Genomic DNA, 15312 nt, shown 5'->3' on the forward strand with positions numbered 1-15312 from the left:
CTTTAAATCTTTGATCTCTTTGGGATTTTTCTTCGGGTTTAATGAGTTTGGATGCAGAGGAGTACAGTCTGGCTTTGTTTAGGCCACTGGGATGTTAAGAGCGATGAGCCAGCATTTAGGTCTTGACAATTTTATAATCCTTTAATTCTTTCAATAGCACTTCCTTTCTGTAATGCTCAATCCCCTTTGCAGAGATCATTAAGTGTTAAGGCAGGAAGATTAGGAGTAATGAAGATTAGCGTGGCTGTTCCTCTGGAGTACAAAAGGCTCCCTTTGTTACTGGCCTGCAGTTTTACTTTGCTTCCTTTCCTTCATTCAGTATCATTGGGTGCCTACCGCCCGCCCACCATGTGCTGGCACTGGGGCTGAGAGGCAATGGGCCAGGCAGGGGGTCTTCACTGCATGGAGCCAGCCCATGGTCTGGGGGAGGCACGGGTGTGCACGTGGGACTCTCACGTGTACAGCAAAATTACCCAGGAGGAGGTCAGGAAGGGAGGGTCTTTGTTGCTATGACTGTGGATAATGGGGGAACCTGAACTAGTCTGGGGGGTGGGTAGTCAGGGAAGATGACCCCCAGGAAGTGACATTTAAACTGAGACGTGGGATGGAGGCTGGAGCGGGGCTAGAAGGAGGTTGACTCAGGGGGGAAAAGCGGAGACGGTCAGAGGGTCTGGGGTAGAGTGAGGGGGTGGGGAGTGGGGCTTGTGATGGGTATTCTCCTCCAGGGAAGGCAACATGGCGTCACCTCTGTCTGTCTGTCTCTCTCTCCCTGAATCTCTTTTCTTTTCTTTTTAAAAATTATTCATTTATTTATTTTGGCTGCGCTGGGTCTTAGCTGTGGCATGTGGACTCTTAGCTGTGGCATGTGGACTCTTAATTGTGACATGCGGGATCTAGTTCCCAGACCAAGGATCGGACCCGGGCCCCCTGCAGTGGGAGCATGGAGTCTTACCCACTGGACCATCAGGGAAGTCCCCTCCTGAGTTTCTTTTGTGATAGAAGAAAGGAATCTAGTGAAACAGAAACGCTTTCATTTCTCAGACTTGTAACCTTACTTTTTCGAGCCCCTCGGTTATCTGGCACCACAACACTGTGTTCTGGATAAACGAGGTTCCTGGGCATGGTTTGTACACTGGTAACAGAGAACTCCACTCAAAGGCTTTGGGAGCTGAAAGGTTCCGGGTCCGCTTCCCCATTTGATAGATGGGAAAGCTGAGAACCCCGGACCGTTCCTAACTTTCCGGAGGGCTCAGGACGCCACCCCGAGGCTTTTTCTGACTTGTGTCTGAAAACATCTCACTGAGGATAATCATCATCATCATCGTCGTCATCATCGTCATCATCATCGTCATCATCATCCCTCCTCCTCGGATTATTCAGAGAGCGTGGCCGGGCCCTGACCTTCAGCAGCCCCGAAGGGAACCTTTTAAAAACAGTTGGCAGCATGCCTGCTTTCGTGAGCGCCTAAGGCCGCATCATTGAACCTTTCCCTGGTGACTCAGGACCATTACTTTAATCATCGGGCTTGGTGCTGGAGGCATTGCCCTGGCTTGTCCCCAAGCTGTGTGGCTCCTCAGGCAGTGAGCGGGGGTCCCGGGGCCAGGAGGGGTCTGGGGGTTGCCGGGTTCAGAGCCTCCACACTGCTGTGCGGGTCAGCTTGTTCTCGCTCCGTGTCTCCCTCCCCCTCCCTCTGGGGCACTCTGGCCTCTCCCCAGGCCGCTCCCTGCCCTCCGGGGGCTCTTCCTTTCCTTTGCTTTTTCTTCATCGTCTTCTCCACGGCTTTTATAGACTTTGCCAAGCGGGCCCACTGGGTACAGTCAGTGTGCGACTCATTCCTTCTTGGGTCTTTACGCCGATACAGCCTTTCCGCCTCCTGATCCTTTTGGGTTTCCAGTTCTCCGGAGGGTCGAGGGTGCTGGACACCCGAGTGTTGGAGCAGCAGAGTGATGGTCTAACTTCATCAAAGACAGAGACAACAACTTCCAGAGCCTGAAGGACGCCAGGGTGCGGGATGGGCCATGTGGACACAGGCAGGCCATCCAAACACTTGAGCTCTGTTTCTTTATCTCCTAAGTGGAAAATAGGATGATGATGATAATGACAATAATGACAGCGGCTACCACCTAGAGTCTGAGGAATCACCCCAGGGTGTCCTTAAAAACACAGATGCTCAGGCTCCACCCTGAGCTGCGGATTCAGGGGTGGCCTGGGTTTGCCTTGAACGACACCCTGCTGTGTTCCTGGCGCCCAGTCCGATTCCAGGAGCCTGACGTGGCACATGATAGATGAGACCCAGTCCCTGCCCCTGGAGAAGCCCACCCCCAGGGGCACGAGTCGGTGTTGAGATGTGGCTTCCGTTGTTTCCACGCGGTATCGCATCCAAGAAACGACTCACCAATTTTTCGGAACTCTCATTCAGGCCAGATCCTGGCCACATCCTGCGTCTGACCCGCGTGTGCATCCGTTTCTCCCCAGGTCGTTTGCTAAGCCCCCGAAGCAGGTGCAGACGGTCTGTGAATGCATCCTCATCATGAAGGGGTACAGAGAACTCAACTGGAAAACCGCCAAAGGCATGATGTCCGACCCCAACTTCCTGAGGTCTCTGATGGAGATTGACTTTGATTCAGTTACCCAGAGCCAAGTTAAAAATATCAGAGGTGAGTGTAGACAGATGTAGGAACAGCCAGGCTGGTTGCCAGCCTGGCGGCTCAGTCTCTGGGGCCGGGAGGGAGAGTAAGGAGAGGGCTTGTCGCAGGCAGACCCGCCCATCGTGGTCAGATGGTGTTCGCCGTGGCGTTGCCGATGGAAGGGGGGGAATGATCGTCCCCAGAGGAAGACAGCGGCAGGGAGGATGGTTGCTGGTTGGGCAGTGGCAGTGGATGCCCGCTGAATGTGTGGTTCAGCAACGGGTCTGGTTTTCCCTAGTAGGATACATGACTCTCTCATGGAGCCCGCCCTGCCTGGTCTTCTGTGCATCTTGTCCGATGGGCGTAGTGGTGCCAAGAACTGGTCTCGTGGGCAGAGGACTTGAATAGACATTTCTCCAAAAAAGATACACAAATTGCTAATAAGCATATGAAAATATGTGTAACATTAGTCACTAGGAAAATGCAGATCAGACCACAATGAGGTACCGTTCAGACCCACTAGGATGGTATAATTTAAACAAAACCACACAAAACTACAAGTGTCGGGGAGGATATGGAGAAGTTGCAACCCTCGTACGTTGTTTGTAGAAATGTAAAATGGTGTGGTAAACAGTTTGGCAGCTCCTCAGACAGTTAATCATAGAATTACCATGTGTCCCAACCACTCCACGCCTATGTATAGACCCCAAAGAATAGAAAACAGGTATTCAAACAAAAGCTTATACACAGATGTTCCTGACAGCACTGTTTAACAATAGCCAGAAGGTGGAGACAACCCAGATATCTATCAGTGGATGAACGGATGAACAAGAACAAACATATCCACACATTGGAATATTATTCAGTCATACAAAGGAACAAAGTGCTGCTGTGTGCTACAGCGTAGATGAGCCTCAAAAGCGTGATGCTAAGTGAAAGAAGCCAGGCATAAAAGGTCACGTATTGTAATTCCATTTATATGACGTGTCCGTAGGTAAACAGGTAAATCCACAGGGATGGAGAGCAGATTAGTGTTTGCCAGGGTTTGGGGAGGGGAAGTGGGTTGTTACTGCTTAACAGCTCTGAAGTTTCCTTTTGAGATGACGAGAATGTCTTGGAACTACACAGAGGTGAGGCCTGCAAAACCTTGTCAATCTACTAAATGCCACTTTAGCGTGTTTATTGTTTACCATGTTTATTGAACATGTTTAATTAGACACTTTAACGTGTTCATTTAATGTTATGTGAATTTTACCTCAATTTTTAAAAATGGGTATTCGGGGAAGAAAAAAAAAAGTTGGTCTAACCTTGACTTCCCTTGTGCCTTTTGCCAGTATGAAGTCTTCTGTAGGTCCTGGAGGGTGGGTGAGGAGGGGGGGCGGCACCACCCACCCCATGCCCGCATTTCAGTTACAGATGCCTGCGTTCCCCCTGAGCCTGGTTCCTGACCTGCCCCAGAGCTTAGCCAGTGAGAATGATGCTAGTCTTTTTCAAAGGCAATAAAAGTTCATTGTGTCACTGTTTATCACGGTCGTTTGTTCAGAACTTGACCGTCAATGCATTTTTTCAGCCACTTAAAAAAAAACAAAACAGGGGCTTCCCTGGTGGTGCAGTGGTTGAGAGTCCGCCTGCCGATGCAGGGGATATGGGTTCGTGCCCCGGTCCGGGAGGATCCCACATGCCGCGGAGCAGCTGGGCCCGTGAGCCATGGCTGCTGAGCCTGCGCGTCTGGAGCCTGTGCTCCGCAACGGGAGAGGCCACAACAGTGAGAGGCCCGCGTACCGCAAAAAAAAAAAAAAAACACAAAAACAAAGCTAATCGAAACACAAAGGATAACAACAACTACAAAAACCCAAGGGACTCTCTTTACCCGATCGTTGGATGGGTTTTCATTTATGTGAAGTTACTCCCAGGGTGAGGGTGCAGGTGGAGGTGATGGTGCCCTGTAATGACCTATGAACCCCAGTTAGCTGCCAGCTCTGAGCCACCTTGGTGCCCAGTTGGGGGGTCCCCACTGATGCCCTGGGTCTCTGGGGGCTGCTGGGTGTCACACGCAAGTTCCTGTGTCATAGGATGTCCTGGGTGGCAGTAACATGTACCCCTCACTCACATCTTAAACATCCACTTACACAAAATTCATTCGGGGTTGGACCCACCTGTTGTCCCTGGGAAAGCTGTCCAGATCCCACTCACAGGCTTACCAAGGAGAAGGAACTAGTTACACTTACTTTGTTAGTAGGCAGTTTACTTCCCATTTTATTTTCCCAAGACGAAGCTCACCGCTCATCGAAATCATTGCGTCTTTGACCTTTAGGCCTCTTGAAGACCCTCAATACCACGACTGAGGAAATGGAAGCCGTGAGCAGGGCAGGCTTGGGGATGCTGAAATTTGTGGAAGCTGTGATGGGCTACTGTGACGTCTTTAGAGAAATCAAGCCCAAGAGAGACCAGGTATTGCCCATCTGTAAGACCTGCACACTTCTGCCAAGAGATTGTTTTGGAGTCAGAATGAATGTGTCCACAGCTTTACTGGAGAAATTCTGGCAAGGTTCTGGTTCTAAACTGCATAAACATTTTTTCCCCCAGTAAATGATAACCCTGAATTATAGCTCTCATTTAGATGTAATGTGAACCGACAGAACCAAAGTCTGAAAGATGTTTGAAGAAAAGAGGGTAAAATCATTCTCGAGGGCTGAAACAGAGTTTCTCACCCTGGGTGCTACTGACGCTTTAGATTGGATCCTTCTTTTGGGGGAGGCCGTCCTGGACACTGCAGGGTACTAAGCAGCCTCGCTGGCCTCCACCCACTGGATGCCGTCGTCCCTTCCCCCAAGTTCTGACAACCAGAAATGTTTCCAAACATTGTCATGTGTCCCTTGGGGGGCAAAGTCGGTCCCTGTTGAGAACCACTGGGTTAAAGGAACATGCAGAAGACACAATACAAAGAGAATTGTGTAAGGTTGATTCTATCGTTTTGAGCCATATTTTGACATTGCTTTATAAGTCAGGATTTTATCACTCAGAAAACTTAGAACCCATAGTAGGACCAATACAGTCTTCAGTGCATTCTTTTGAGTTTTTGGCTTAGAATCACAGGGTCCTCTTACTGGGACCCTAGTACCCACGAAAATTAAGCCGTCTGCTAACTCAGATGCAGGACGTCTTTTTTCTAATGGGATGTAGGGCTTTTGCATCAAACCATTGAAGAGGTCACTAAGAAAAGAAGCCATGTGCCTCGCTATGACATAGGGTGGCCCCAGAGGGTAGGGACAGCATTAGAAATGCAGGTGGAGGACTTCCCTGGTGGCCCAGTGGTTAGAACTCAGCGCTTTCACTGCCGTGGGTCTGGGTTTGATCCCTGGTCGGGGAGCTAAGATCCCACGAGCCTCGTGGCATGGCCCAAAAAAAAAAAAAATTGCAGGTGGACATAAGCCCAGGTGTGAGACTGTCTTATTCCCACCTCACTGCTGTGCTTTTCCCTTGTCTTCACATAGCTGGCCAGGCTGGAGCGGAATTTTTCCTTGACCAAACGTGAACTGGAGAGGATCCAGAATGAGCTGGCAGCGATCCAGAGAGAACTGGAAGCTCTGGGGACCAAGTACGAGGCGGCCATACTGGAGAAGCAGAAGCTGCAGGAAGAAGCCGAGATCATGGAGAGACGGCTGATTGCGGCCGACAAGCTCATCTCGGGGCTGGGGTCTGAGAACGTCAGGTCAGCCTGGGTAATGGGCCTTCCCGCTAAGTAGCTCTAAGCCAGACTTTGTGGTTTGTGAGTGAACGTCCACAGCACCATTTCTCGCCATGTGGAGTCTTTATTCCACACTGCATTTTGAGCTGAAAACTGTGTGAAAAAGTTCTGATTTTACTATTATCATGTTTAAAGGCGGCTAATGGCCATTTTATAGATTCTTTTAAAAATAGGTATCGAGTGTTATTTACTGAGTAACTGTTAAGGGGAGGCATGGCAGCAGTGGAGACGGGGGGGGGGGGGGGGGGGGAACCAGTGCCCTAGGGCCTGGGAATGTTTGCTTCTTGATGACCTTTAACCCTAAGTCCCTTCTGGAAGGATCTGGAGGAGGAGCCCACTTCTGTCTCTGGACCCTTGTGGCTGGTTCAGTCCTGAGCTTCAGTTTTCAGTAGGTGGAGCTGTTTGATGCTTATGGGCAAGAGGCCCATTGGGCCATAGCTGGTCCACTGGATGTGACAATAGTTTCTTACCTGGCACCTGTAAAAATGGTATGGAAAGCACTGGAAAATATTGTTTGCTTATGGGAAACAAACCATTTTCAATATGTCTATTTTTTTTTTTTTTTTTTTGCGGTACGTGGGCCTCTCACCGTTGTGGCCTCTCCCGTTGCGGAGCACAGGCTCCGGATACGCAGGCTCAGCGGCCATGGCTCATGGGCCCAGCCGCTCTGCGGCATGTGGGATCTTCCCAGACAGGGGCACGAACCCGCGTCCCCTGCATCGGCAGGCAGACTCTCAACCACTGCGCCACCAGGGAAGCCCTGGGCGTGTTTTTAAGCTATTGATTAGGTGTTTGGAAACAATGTGATTACTGTTGTACTTTATACATATCTTTGAGACAAAATTCATCCCCCAAACATTTATCGAGTCCCCTGTTAGATGCTGGGTTCTGCCGAGCTCTGGAGTTGAACAAAGCCTTTGAAAACGTTGGGTTCACTAGACAGGGAAATGTCAAAGTGAGCTGGCGATCTCTGTCCTCTACAAGCAAAGAACATCTCAGAAAAGGTTTCCTTCTGGCTAGCCCCCTCCCGGCCGTGTGTCAGGCTGGCTTTTCTAGAAGGTTCCTTCGGGTTGTGCCGGAATGTGACTGCTCACGGCAGCCCCCGCCCACGCCAGGTGGCTGAACGATTTGGACGAGCTGATGCACCGGCGCATGAAGTTGCTGGGCGACTGCCTGCTGTGCGCAGCCTTCCTGAGCTATGAGGGCGCCTTCACGTGGGACTTCCGGGACGAGATGGTCAACCAGGTCTGGCAGAGTGACATCCTGGAGCGGGGGATCCCCCTGAGCCAGCCCTTCAGACTCGAGAACTTGCTCACGGACGACGTTGAGATCAGCAGGTGAGGACGACCCTGGGCTGGGAGGACGGGGCACAGAGCCCGGGGGGCATGCAGCTGACCCACCTGCACAGAGACGGCAGGGAACTCTGCCCGCCCAGCTCCCCTGCCTCGGAGGCTCCCCGTTGGCTCGCAGCTCGGCCAGAAAAATCCCCATTTCCCCTGTCGCTGCCCCTTCCAGGTGGGGCTCCCAGGGGCTGCCCCCCGACGAGCTCTCGGTTCAGAACGGCATCCTCACCACCCGGGCCAGCCGCTTCCCCCTCTGCATCGACCCGCAGCAGCAGGCCCTCAACTGGATAAAGAGAAAAGAGGAGAAGAACAACTTGCGGGTACGGCTGCCCCCGACACACACCCCACACCGCTCCACATCCTGGGGCCCAGCCCAGTGCTCCCCGGTGTCCCCAGGCCTCCACAAGGCCGAGCTGAAATGCCACCACCCTGAGGCCCCAAGCAGAGCCCTCCCCTTCCTGGCCCGCCCACCCTGTTGAGTCTTGGAGGGCGGCTTGAACCACCTCGGATTCCACTCTGCCCTTTGCCTATTCATTGCCCTGTGGGTCACGTGAAGGCAAAGACGGTGCTGTGTTCGTCTTTGCGTCCCCCCTACTCAGTGCAGAGCCAAGTGGCCTCAGATGCTCGGTCACTTTCTTTTTGGAGGGCAGGGGAGGGGCTTGATTGAGATATAATTCATCTACCGTACAATCCATCCGTTTGAAGAATACAGTTCAGTAGCTTTTAGTATATTATACATTGAGTTGTGTAGCAATCACCAGGATCAGTTTTTATCACCCTCCTCCAAAAATGCTGTATCCTTTAGACATCACCACCCCAGAACATCCATTTCCCCTCCTGCCCCTAACCCCCAGCCTCTGACAACCACTAATATATTTTCTGTCTCTATAGATCTGCCTGTGCTGGACATTAAGTGTGAGTGCGATTGTACAGTGTGTGGCCTTTTGCGACTGGCTTCTTTCACTTAGCATCATGTTTTCAAAATACATTTTCCCTGCTTAGCGAATCCAGCGTTTTCCAAGGCTTCGTTCAATTCCAGGGCTCAGCAGAACCCAGCATCTAACACGGGCCTCGATAAACGTTTGTGGGACACATTCTGTCTCAAAGATATGTATTGAGTACAGTAGTAATCACATTGTTTCCAAATGCTTAATCAACACATATTGTAGCAGGTATCAGGACTTCATTCCTTCTTATGGCTAAATAATAGTGTGTTGCATGGATGGACCACAGTCTGTTTACCTGCATATCAGTTGATGGACATTTGGGTTGTTTCTGCTTTTTGGCTGTCATGAACAGTGCTGCTGTGAACATTCATGTGCAAGTTTTTTGTGGGCGTGTGTTTTTAATATTTGGGGGTGAAATTGCTGGGGGCCCAGTTACCTTTTACTGAAATAATTAACAATTCATGTTTTTCCATTTTTATCTTTTCCTTGTTTTTTCTGGTCCTTGCTTCCGGGAATGTACATGCAGGTAGGGGAAGCATCCCAAGGTCGGGGCGGGGGGACATCCACTCCCAAAATTCACATAGAACTGTAGTGGGACAGATATCATCAGTGCAGGAATATTCCTTGATGTCCCTCTTCCCTGAGCCTTCCAGAGAGTTCTGGAATTGCCAGACCTCTCCTAGCCCCCATCCTACTCCTATCCCCATCCTATCTCTTAAAGAGGGAGGGTTCAACTTATGGGGTGAGTGGCTAAGTACATCCATGTAATAAAAGAGGGTGGAGAGGAAGGGAAGAGGAGGTCCCAGGGGCTGGAAGAGAGGAAGAATTTTTACAGATGTTTTGAGAAAAGAGATAAGAAAGCAAGCCTAAGGTTTGGAGGGGAGTGAATTTTTTTTTTTTTTTTTTTGTGGACTCTGTGTTTGGATCCTTTTTGAGGTCTTCTGAGAGATGTGAAGAGATTCTCTCCTAATCCCTTTTGGCTGCTGACCTGTGCTTTTTGAACGAGAGGCTGCTCAGAGCCTGAACCTCATGGTTTATGCTGGTTACGTGCCCTGCTTCTCTCCCTGTTCTGTGTTTTCCCCTCTGCCTCCCTTCAAGGTGCTGACATGTCCCCTGCCACCTCCAAGGATTCTTTTCCCCTTGAATTTGGCGAGTGAGCTGATTTTTAGCATCTGCCTCCCCTCCCTTCCAGGTGGCTTCCTTCAATGACCCCGACTTCCTCAAGCAGCTGGAGATATCTATAAAGTACGGGACGCCTTTCCTGTTCCACGATGTGGATGAGTACATCGACCCTGTGATTGATAACGTCTTAGAAAAAAACATCAAGGTCTCCCAAGGACGGCAGTTTATCATACTGGGAGACAAGGAAGTGGGCTATGATTCGAATTTCAGACTGTATCTGAACACCAAGCTGGCCAACCCCAGATACGGCCCATCCGTGTTTGGGAAAGCCATGGTGATCAATTATACTGGTAAGCATGTACAGAGCCGCAGTGCCGAATTTCAGGTGGAGACCGCAGTCTGAGCTCAGGGCTCTCAAGGGACGTCACTTCATTCGGTGAATCATTCTCAGAGGCACAGCTTTCATAGTCAACCAATCAGTTCCTTTTGGCTTGCTTCTTGAGGCTTCACCGTGCGGCATGTGGGATCTTAGTTCCCCTGCCAGGGATCGAACCCATGCCTCCTGCATTGGGAGTTCGGAGTCTTAACCACTGGACCCCCAGGGAAGTCCCAACCAATCAGTTCTTAATGAGGAAGCAACACCAAAAGGTTTGGGGGCCTTTAGAAGGCAATGAGTTATGTGTCTTGAGATGTGCTGAGTCTGGACCACGGGGCTCAGACATTCACCCTCGGAGCGAGGCGAGACCCCTTTCTGCCGCAGCAGGAAGTTATACTGTATTTGTGTATCTAAATACACAGTATGATTTTGGATTTCCCTCTTCCTCTCAATTGAATTCCGTTATGAACTTGAATGAACTTCCCACATTTTCTAGGGTAGTCACACGGGTTCTTAGGTAGGTTAATCAGGTTTCAGTACGCGTTAGGAAGCTCCCTGGTGGTCCAGTGGTTAGGACTCCGTGCTTTCACTGCCAAGGGCCTGGGTTCGATCCCTGGTTAGGGAACTAAGATCCCGTAAGCCGCGTGGCTTAAAAAAAAAAAAAAGTTTGGGTATAAACCCAGATATCTAACGAGGGTCCCCCAAGATGTGGGAGCCCTGGATTTGATTTTAGTGCATCTTCACACTTGCTGTCCATTACTCCAGGTAACAGCATCTCTGTTTCGCTCTGTCCCATATTTGTCACCTGGGGCTTTAGAATGGCATTGGTGGGAGAGTGAGTCCTCGTGTTCCTGGGATGCCGGGCCCACCCTCCACTTGCCCCAGGCACTGCTGTGCGGGGGAGACGAGATGGTGAGCAGCCTGGCAGGGGGACGTGGTGGTGAGGGCCTCCCTCGTCCCCCCACAGTCACACTGAAAGGCCTGGAGGACCAGCTGCTGAGCGTGCTGGTGGCCTTCGAGAGGCGAGAGCTGGAAGAGCAGAGAGAGCATCTCATCCAGGAGACGAGTGAGAACAAGAACCTGCTGAAGGGCTTGGAGGACTCCCTCCTTCGGGAACTGGCCACCTCCACGGGGAACATGCTGGACAATGTGGAGCTGGTGCAGACCCTGGAGGAGACCAAGTCCAAAGCCATGGAGGTATGAACTGTGTGGAAAAGTGTATCGATCCTGCTACGGAGTCCCAGAGATGTTCCCAGGGACCCCTGTGCACCCAGTCAGCCTCTCTTAATTGAGAGCGATAGAAAATCTGGCCCTACGTGCCTCAAGTCCAAAGGGAATTGATCGGCCTAGAAAACAGAAAAGTCGAGGGATGGCTTCAGGCAGGGCTGGATCCAGGACTCCAAGCATATCATCCAGGGCTCAGTTTCTCTCCATTTCTGGACCTTCTGCTGTGTTGGCTTCATTCTCTGCCTCCCTGTGGAGCCAAGCTCCGCTCATGGTCACAAGCTGGGTCTGGCTTCATGTCCACTGAGGTTCAAGTCCAAAAGAGAAGAATGAGAATCTTTTCCTGTCACTGAAGTCACGTGCTCACCCCAGACCACTCCCATGGGCTGGGGATGCCAAGTGTGGATTCTCTGGACCTCACTCACCCGCTCCCCTCCTGGCCTCGGGCTTGAGCCCCACATATGAATGAAAGGAGGAAACTGTAGGTCTCTAGATCAAACTCAGGGACTGTTACTAGAAGAAGGGGGCACGGGGGCAGCGGGGGGTCGAGCCACAAATATATACCACATCTCGCGAGAGGCTGGGGGCCCTTCCTGTGAGCGCTGCATGGCTTTCTTGGCTGCCCCCCTCCCCCCGCCCCCCCCCCCCCCCCCCCCCCCCCGCCTTCTTACTTTCTCGCCTGTTTCGTATGTCTTCCTGGTTTCGGCTGTAAGTGGCAACGTGCGCCTCTTCTTCAGGTATCAGAGAAGCTCAAGCTGGCGGAGAAGACAGCCCTGGACATCGACAGGCTGCGGGATGGCTACCGGCCGGCCGCCCGGAGGGGAGCCATCCTGTTCTTTGCGCTGTCGGAGATGGCCCTGGTGAGCTCCATGTACCAGCACTCCCTGATCTCCTTCCTGGAGGTCTTCCGCTTGTCACTCAAGAAGTCGCTGCCTGACTCCATTCTTCTGAAGCGATTAAGGAACATCATGGACACGCTGACCTTCAACATCTATAACTATGGCTGCACAGGTGAGCACCTGTTCGCACCGATTTAGGACCGATGCACTCTGTGCGCTTCTGTCCGTGTGTCCAAATTTCCTCTTCTTATAAGGACACCAGTTGGGATTGCATGGGGGCCCTCCCTAACAGCCTCATTTTATTTTTTTAAATTAATTTGTATTGGCGTATAATTGATTTACAATGTTGTGTTAGTTTCAGGTGTACAGCAAAGTGAATCAGTTATGCATATACATACCTCCACTCTTTTTTAGATTCATTACAGAGTATTGAGCAGAGATCCCTGTGCTATACAGCAGGCTCTTGTCAGTTATCTATTTTATATACAGTCGTGTGTATATGTCAATCCCAATCTCCCAATTTATCCCTCCTCCTGCCCTTTCCCCCTTGGTAACCGTGAGTTTATTTTCTACATCTGTGACTCTATTTCTGTTTTGTAAACAGGTTCATTTGTACCATTTTTTTTTTAGATTCCACATATAAGCGATATCATATGATACTTGTCTTTCTCTGTCTGACTTACTTCACTCAGTATGACAATCTCTAGGTCCATCCATGTCGCTGCAAGTGGCATGATTTCGTTCTTGTTTATGCTGAGTAACCTAATCACCTCTTAGAGGCCCTGTCTCCAGCTCTGAGGTACTGGGTATTAAGGTGTCAACTTATAGATTTTGAGGGGGACACAGCTCAAAATTGTGTAGGGCAGGAAACAGGTTGAGGGCTGTCCTATAGGGCTCACTTAAGTAACCAACCCTTCTAACACGTATAAGATAGAATTCACATCACACATTTTGACTTACGTGGTTTTTTTTTTTCCGTTAGAAAAAAAAAAAGAACTCTAATGTTTTGCGTCTTCCTATCCATAGAGTGTGTTGATGGAATGGGCTTACTCTGCAACAGAGATTGGCCAGATCCGTCCCACCGCCTGCTTCTGTAAATAAAGTTATCTTGGCACACAGCCACACCCGCTTCTGTACAGATCGTCCATGGCGGCTTTCACAGTACAATGGCAGAGTTGAGTAGTTATGACAGAGACTGTCTAGTCTGCAAAGCCGAGTCGATTTACTCTCTGGCCCTTTATAGAAAGTTTGTTAATACCTCTTCTCCACTGTAAGAACTTTTGCTTTGAGTCCGGCAAATGACCAGCACTTCATTCAGGAGGTGGCTCTGAACCTCCATCATACGGTCCTTCATCTGCTGGGGGGGGCACCCCGCCTCCTCTTCCCACGAGGGCGTGGTAAGTGCCGCCCGGAGACGTGACCATTGCAGATGCGTACGAGTGAGGGTCACTGCCCGTTGCACTTGTGGGCATGACGTGTCAGTTGAGCTCATAGTTTTTGCAGGTGTTCACGGACACCAAATGCAAAGATGGCTAAATGCAACTGACTGTGCAGTTGAGGTGCTTCAGTTCATTTCTCTGAAATTTAAGCGTGGTGTGCATGAGAAACCCTGGGTTTAAATGCATTTGTTTTATCCAGACCCATCTGTTGTTTCTCTTCAGGGTTGTTTGAGAGGCACAAGTTACTTTTTTCTTTCAATATGACTATCAAGATAGAACAAGCAGAGGGGAGAGTCCCCCAGGAAGAATTAGATTTCTTCTTAAAAGGTAACGAATTTGCCTCGTTTCATGCTTCCCGACTCCCTGGACCCACGTTGCACATGTGTATGAGTTTGTTCACCAAAACAACAGCAGAAATTTGCCTTCCTTAAAACTTGGCTTCCAATAGCACCGCTTTAGTAAATACCTCAGTTGACAGTTCCAGCCTCAGAGATAGTTCGAGTTAACTCAGAGCAGCCAGCCTCTGCCTTAAGGCTGCCCCGAGGCTGGAAGCCACGCCGAGCTTCCTGGCTGGAGTTACGGATGGTGACAGGGGAAGCCTAACCCTCTTCTCTTTCCAGCCCCCTTTTGAGAAGTGGATTTTCCCCCAAAGTGAGGGAAGCCCAGGAATGGAGTTGCTTACTCTTCCCCGTGTGTTGGTGTCGGCTGTTTACTTCTCTTATCCTGTTGTGATTAGGAAACATTTCCCTGGAGAAAAGCAAACGGAGAAAACCCTGTGCTTGGTTGTCCGACCAGGGATGGGAAGATATCATTCTTTTATCAGAGATGTTTCCAGACAACTTTGGGACTCTTCCTGATGATGTGGAGAAACATCTGACTGTCTGGCAGGAGGTGAGCAAGTGTCCTCTTTCTCCTCCTTCCCTTCCCCGCATGTCAGTCATCTCCACTCAATCTGTAGCCTAACTCCCCATGAGTTTGAAGATCTGCCTCTGAGTGGCTCGTGCAGAGTGTAGCCAACGCCCTCTAACTCCCTGGATGGAATTCTCCTTTATCTAGTTCAGCTAGTTTTGCGGGAGAACTATCTATCTATCTCTCCATCTGTCCATCCATCCATTTGTCCATCCAACCATCTGTCCATCTGCCTCTATCTGTCCATCCATTCATCCATCCATTCAAGAAACTTTGAGCATCTGTGGCTGGACCACGTCCCTTGATGGGCAGTGGGAATTCAACAGTCCATAAGGCTCAGTCCATCCCTTCCTAAAGTTCAGAGTTTGGGGGGTAGAAAATGACAGATCTGACTAGACGTGGCCTGTCGATTTCATCCCTTTACAGGGGCTCTTGGGACCTTCACATAAAAAGGGGGGCCTATATCATTTCTCAGTTGACGCCAGCATGAATGTTCTTTGCTTTTCCCAGTGGTATGACCTGGATTCACTTGAGCAGTTTCCATTCCCCCTGGGTTATGATGACAACATCACCCCTTTCCAGAAGTTGCTTATTTTGCGCTGTTTCCGTGTGGATCGGGTATATCGGGCCGTGACTGACTACGTGACTGTAACAGTGGGAGAGAAGTAAGTGAGCTGTTTGTGTTTGCTTGGCCCTTTCTGTGGGGTAGAATATCTAATGTCACCCCTTCCTGGACTC

The 15312-nt window shown here is 50.3% G+C and overlaps 1 protein-coding gene across 1 annotated transcript in view; it reads left to right on the forward strand.

The window, feature by feature from the left end:
- DNAH10 (dynein axonemal heavy chain 10) overlaps positions 1 to 15312 on the forward strand; it is a 147108-nt gene that overhangs the window by 121713 nt on the left and 10083 nt on the right. Inside the window, exons 58-68 of the mRNA XM_079942214.1 lie at positions 2476 to 2657; positions 4942 to 5078; positions 6122 to 6339; positions 7491 to 7712; positions 7891 to 8038; positions 9858 to 10137; positions 11131 to 11360; positions 12125 to 12398; positions 13888 to 13992; positions 14402 to 14556; positions 15085 to 15239. Of these exons, the coding sequence (XP_079798340.1) occupies positions 2476 to 2657; positions 4942 to 5078; positions 6122 to 6339; positions 7491 to 7712; positions 7891 to 8038; positions 9858 to 10137; positions 11131 to 11360; positions 12125 to 12398; positions 13888 to 13992; positions 14402 to 14556; positions 15085 to 15239 (2106 nt within the window). The remainder of the gene's footprint in view (positions 1 to 2475; positions 2658 to 4941; positions 5079 to 6121; positions 6340 to 7490; positions 7713 to 7890; positions 8039 to 9857; positions 10138 to 11130; positions 11361 to 12124; positions 12399 to 13887; positions 13993 to 14401; positions 14557 to 15084; positions 15240 to 15312) is intronic.

This window comes from Stenella coeruleoalba (genome assembly GCF_951394435.1).
Source record: "Stenella coeruleoalba genome assembly, chromosome: 14".
Classification (NCBI taxonomy): Eukaryota; Metazoa; Chordata; class Mammalia; order Artiodactyla; family Delphinidae; genus Stenella; species Stenella coeruleoalba.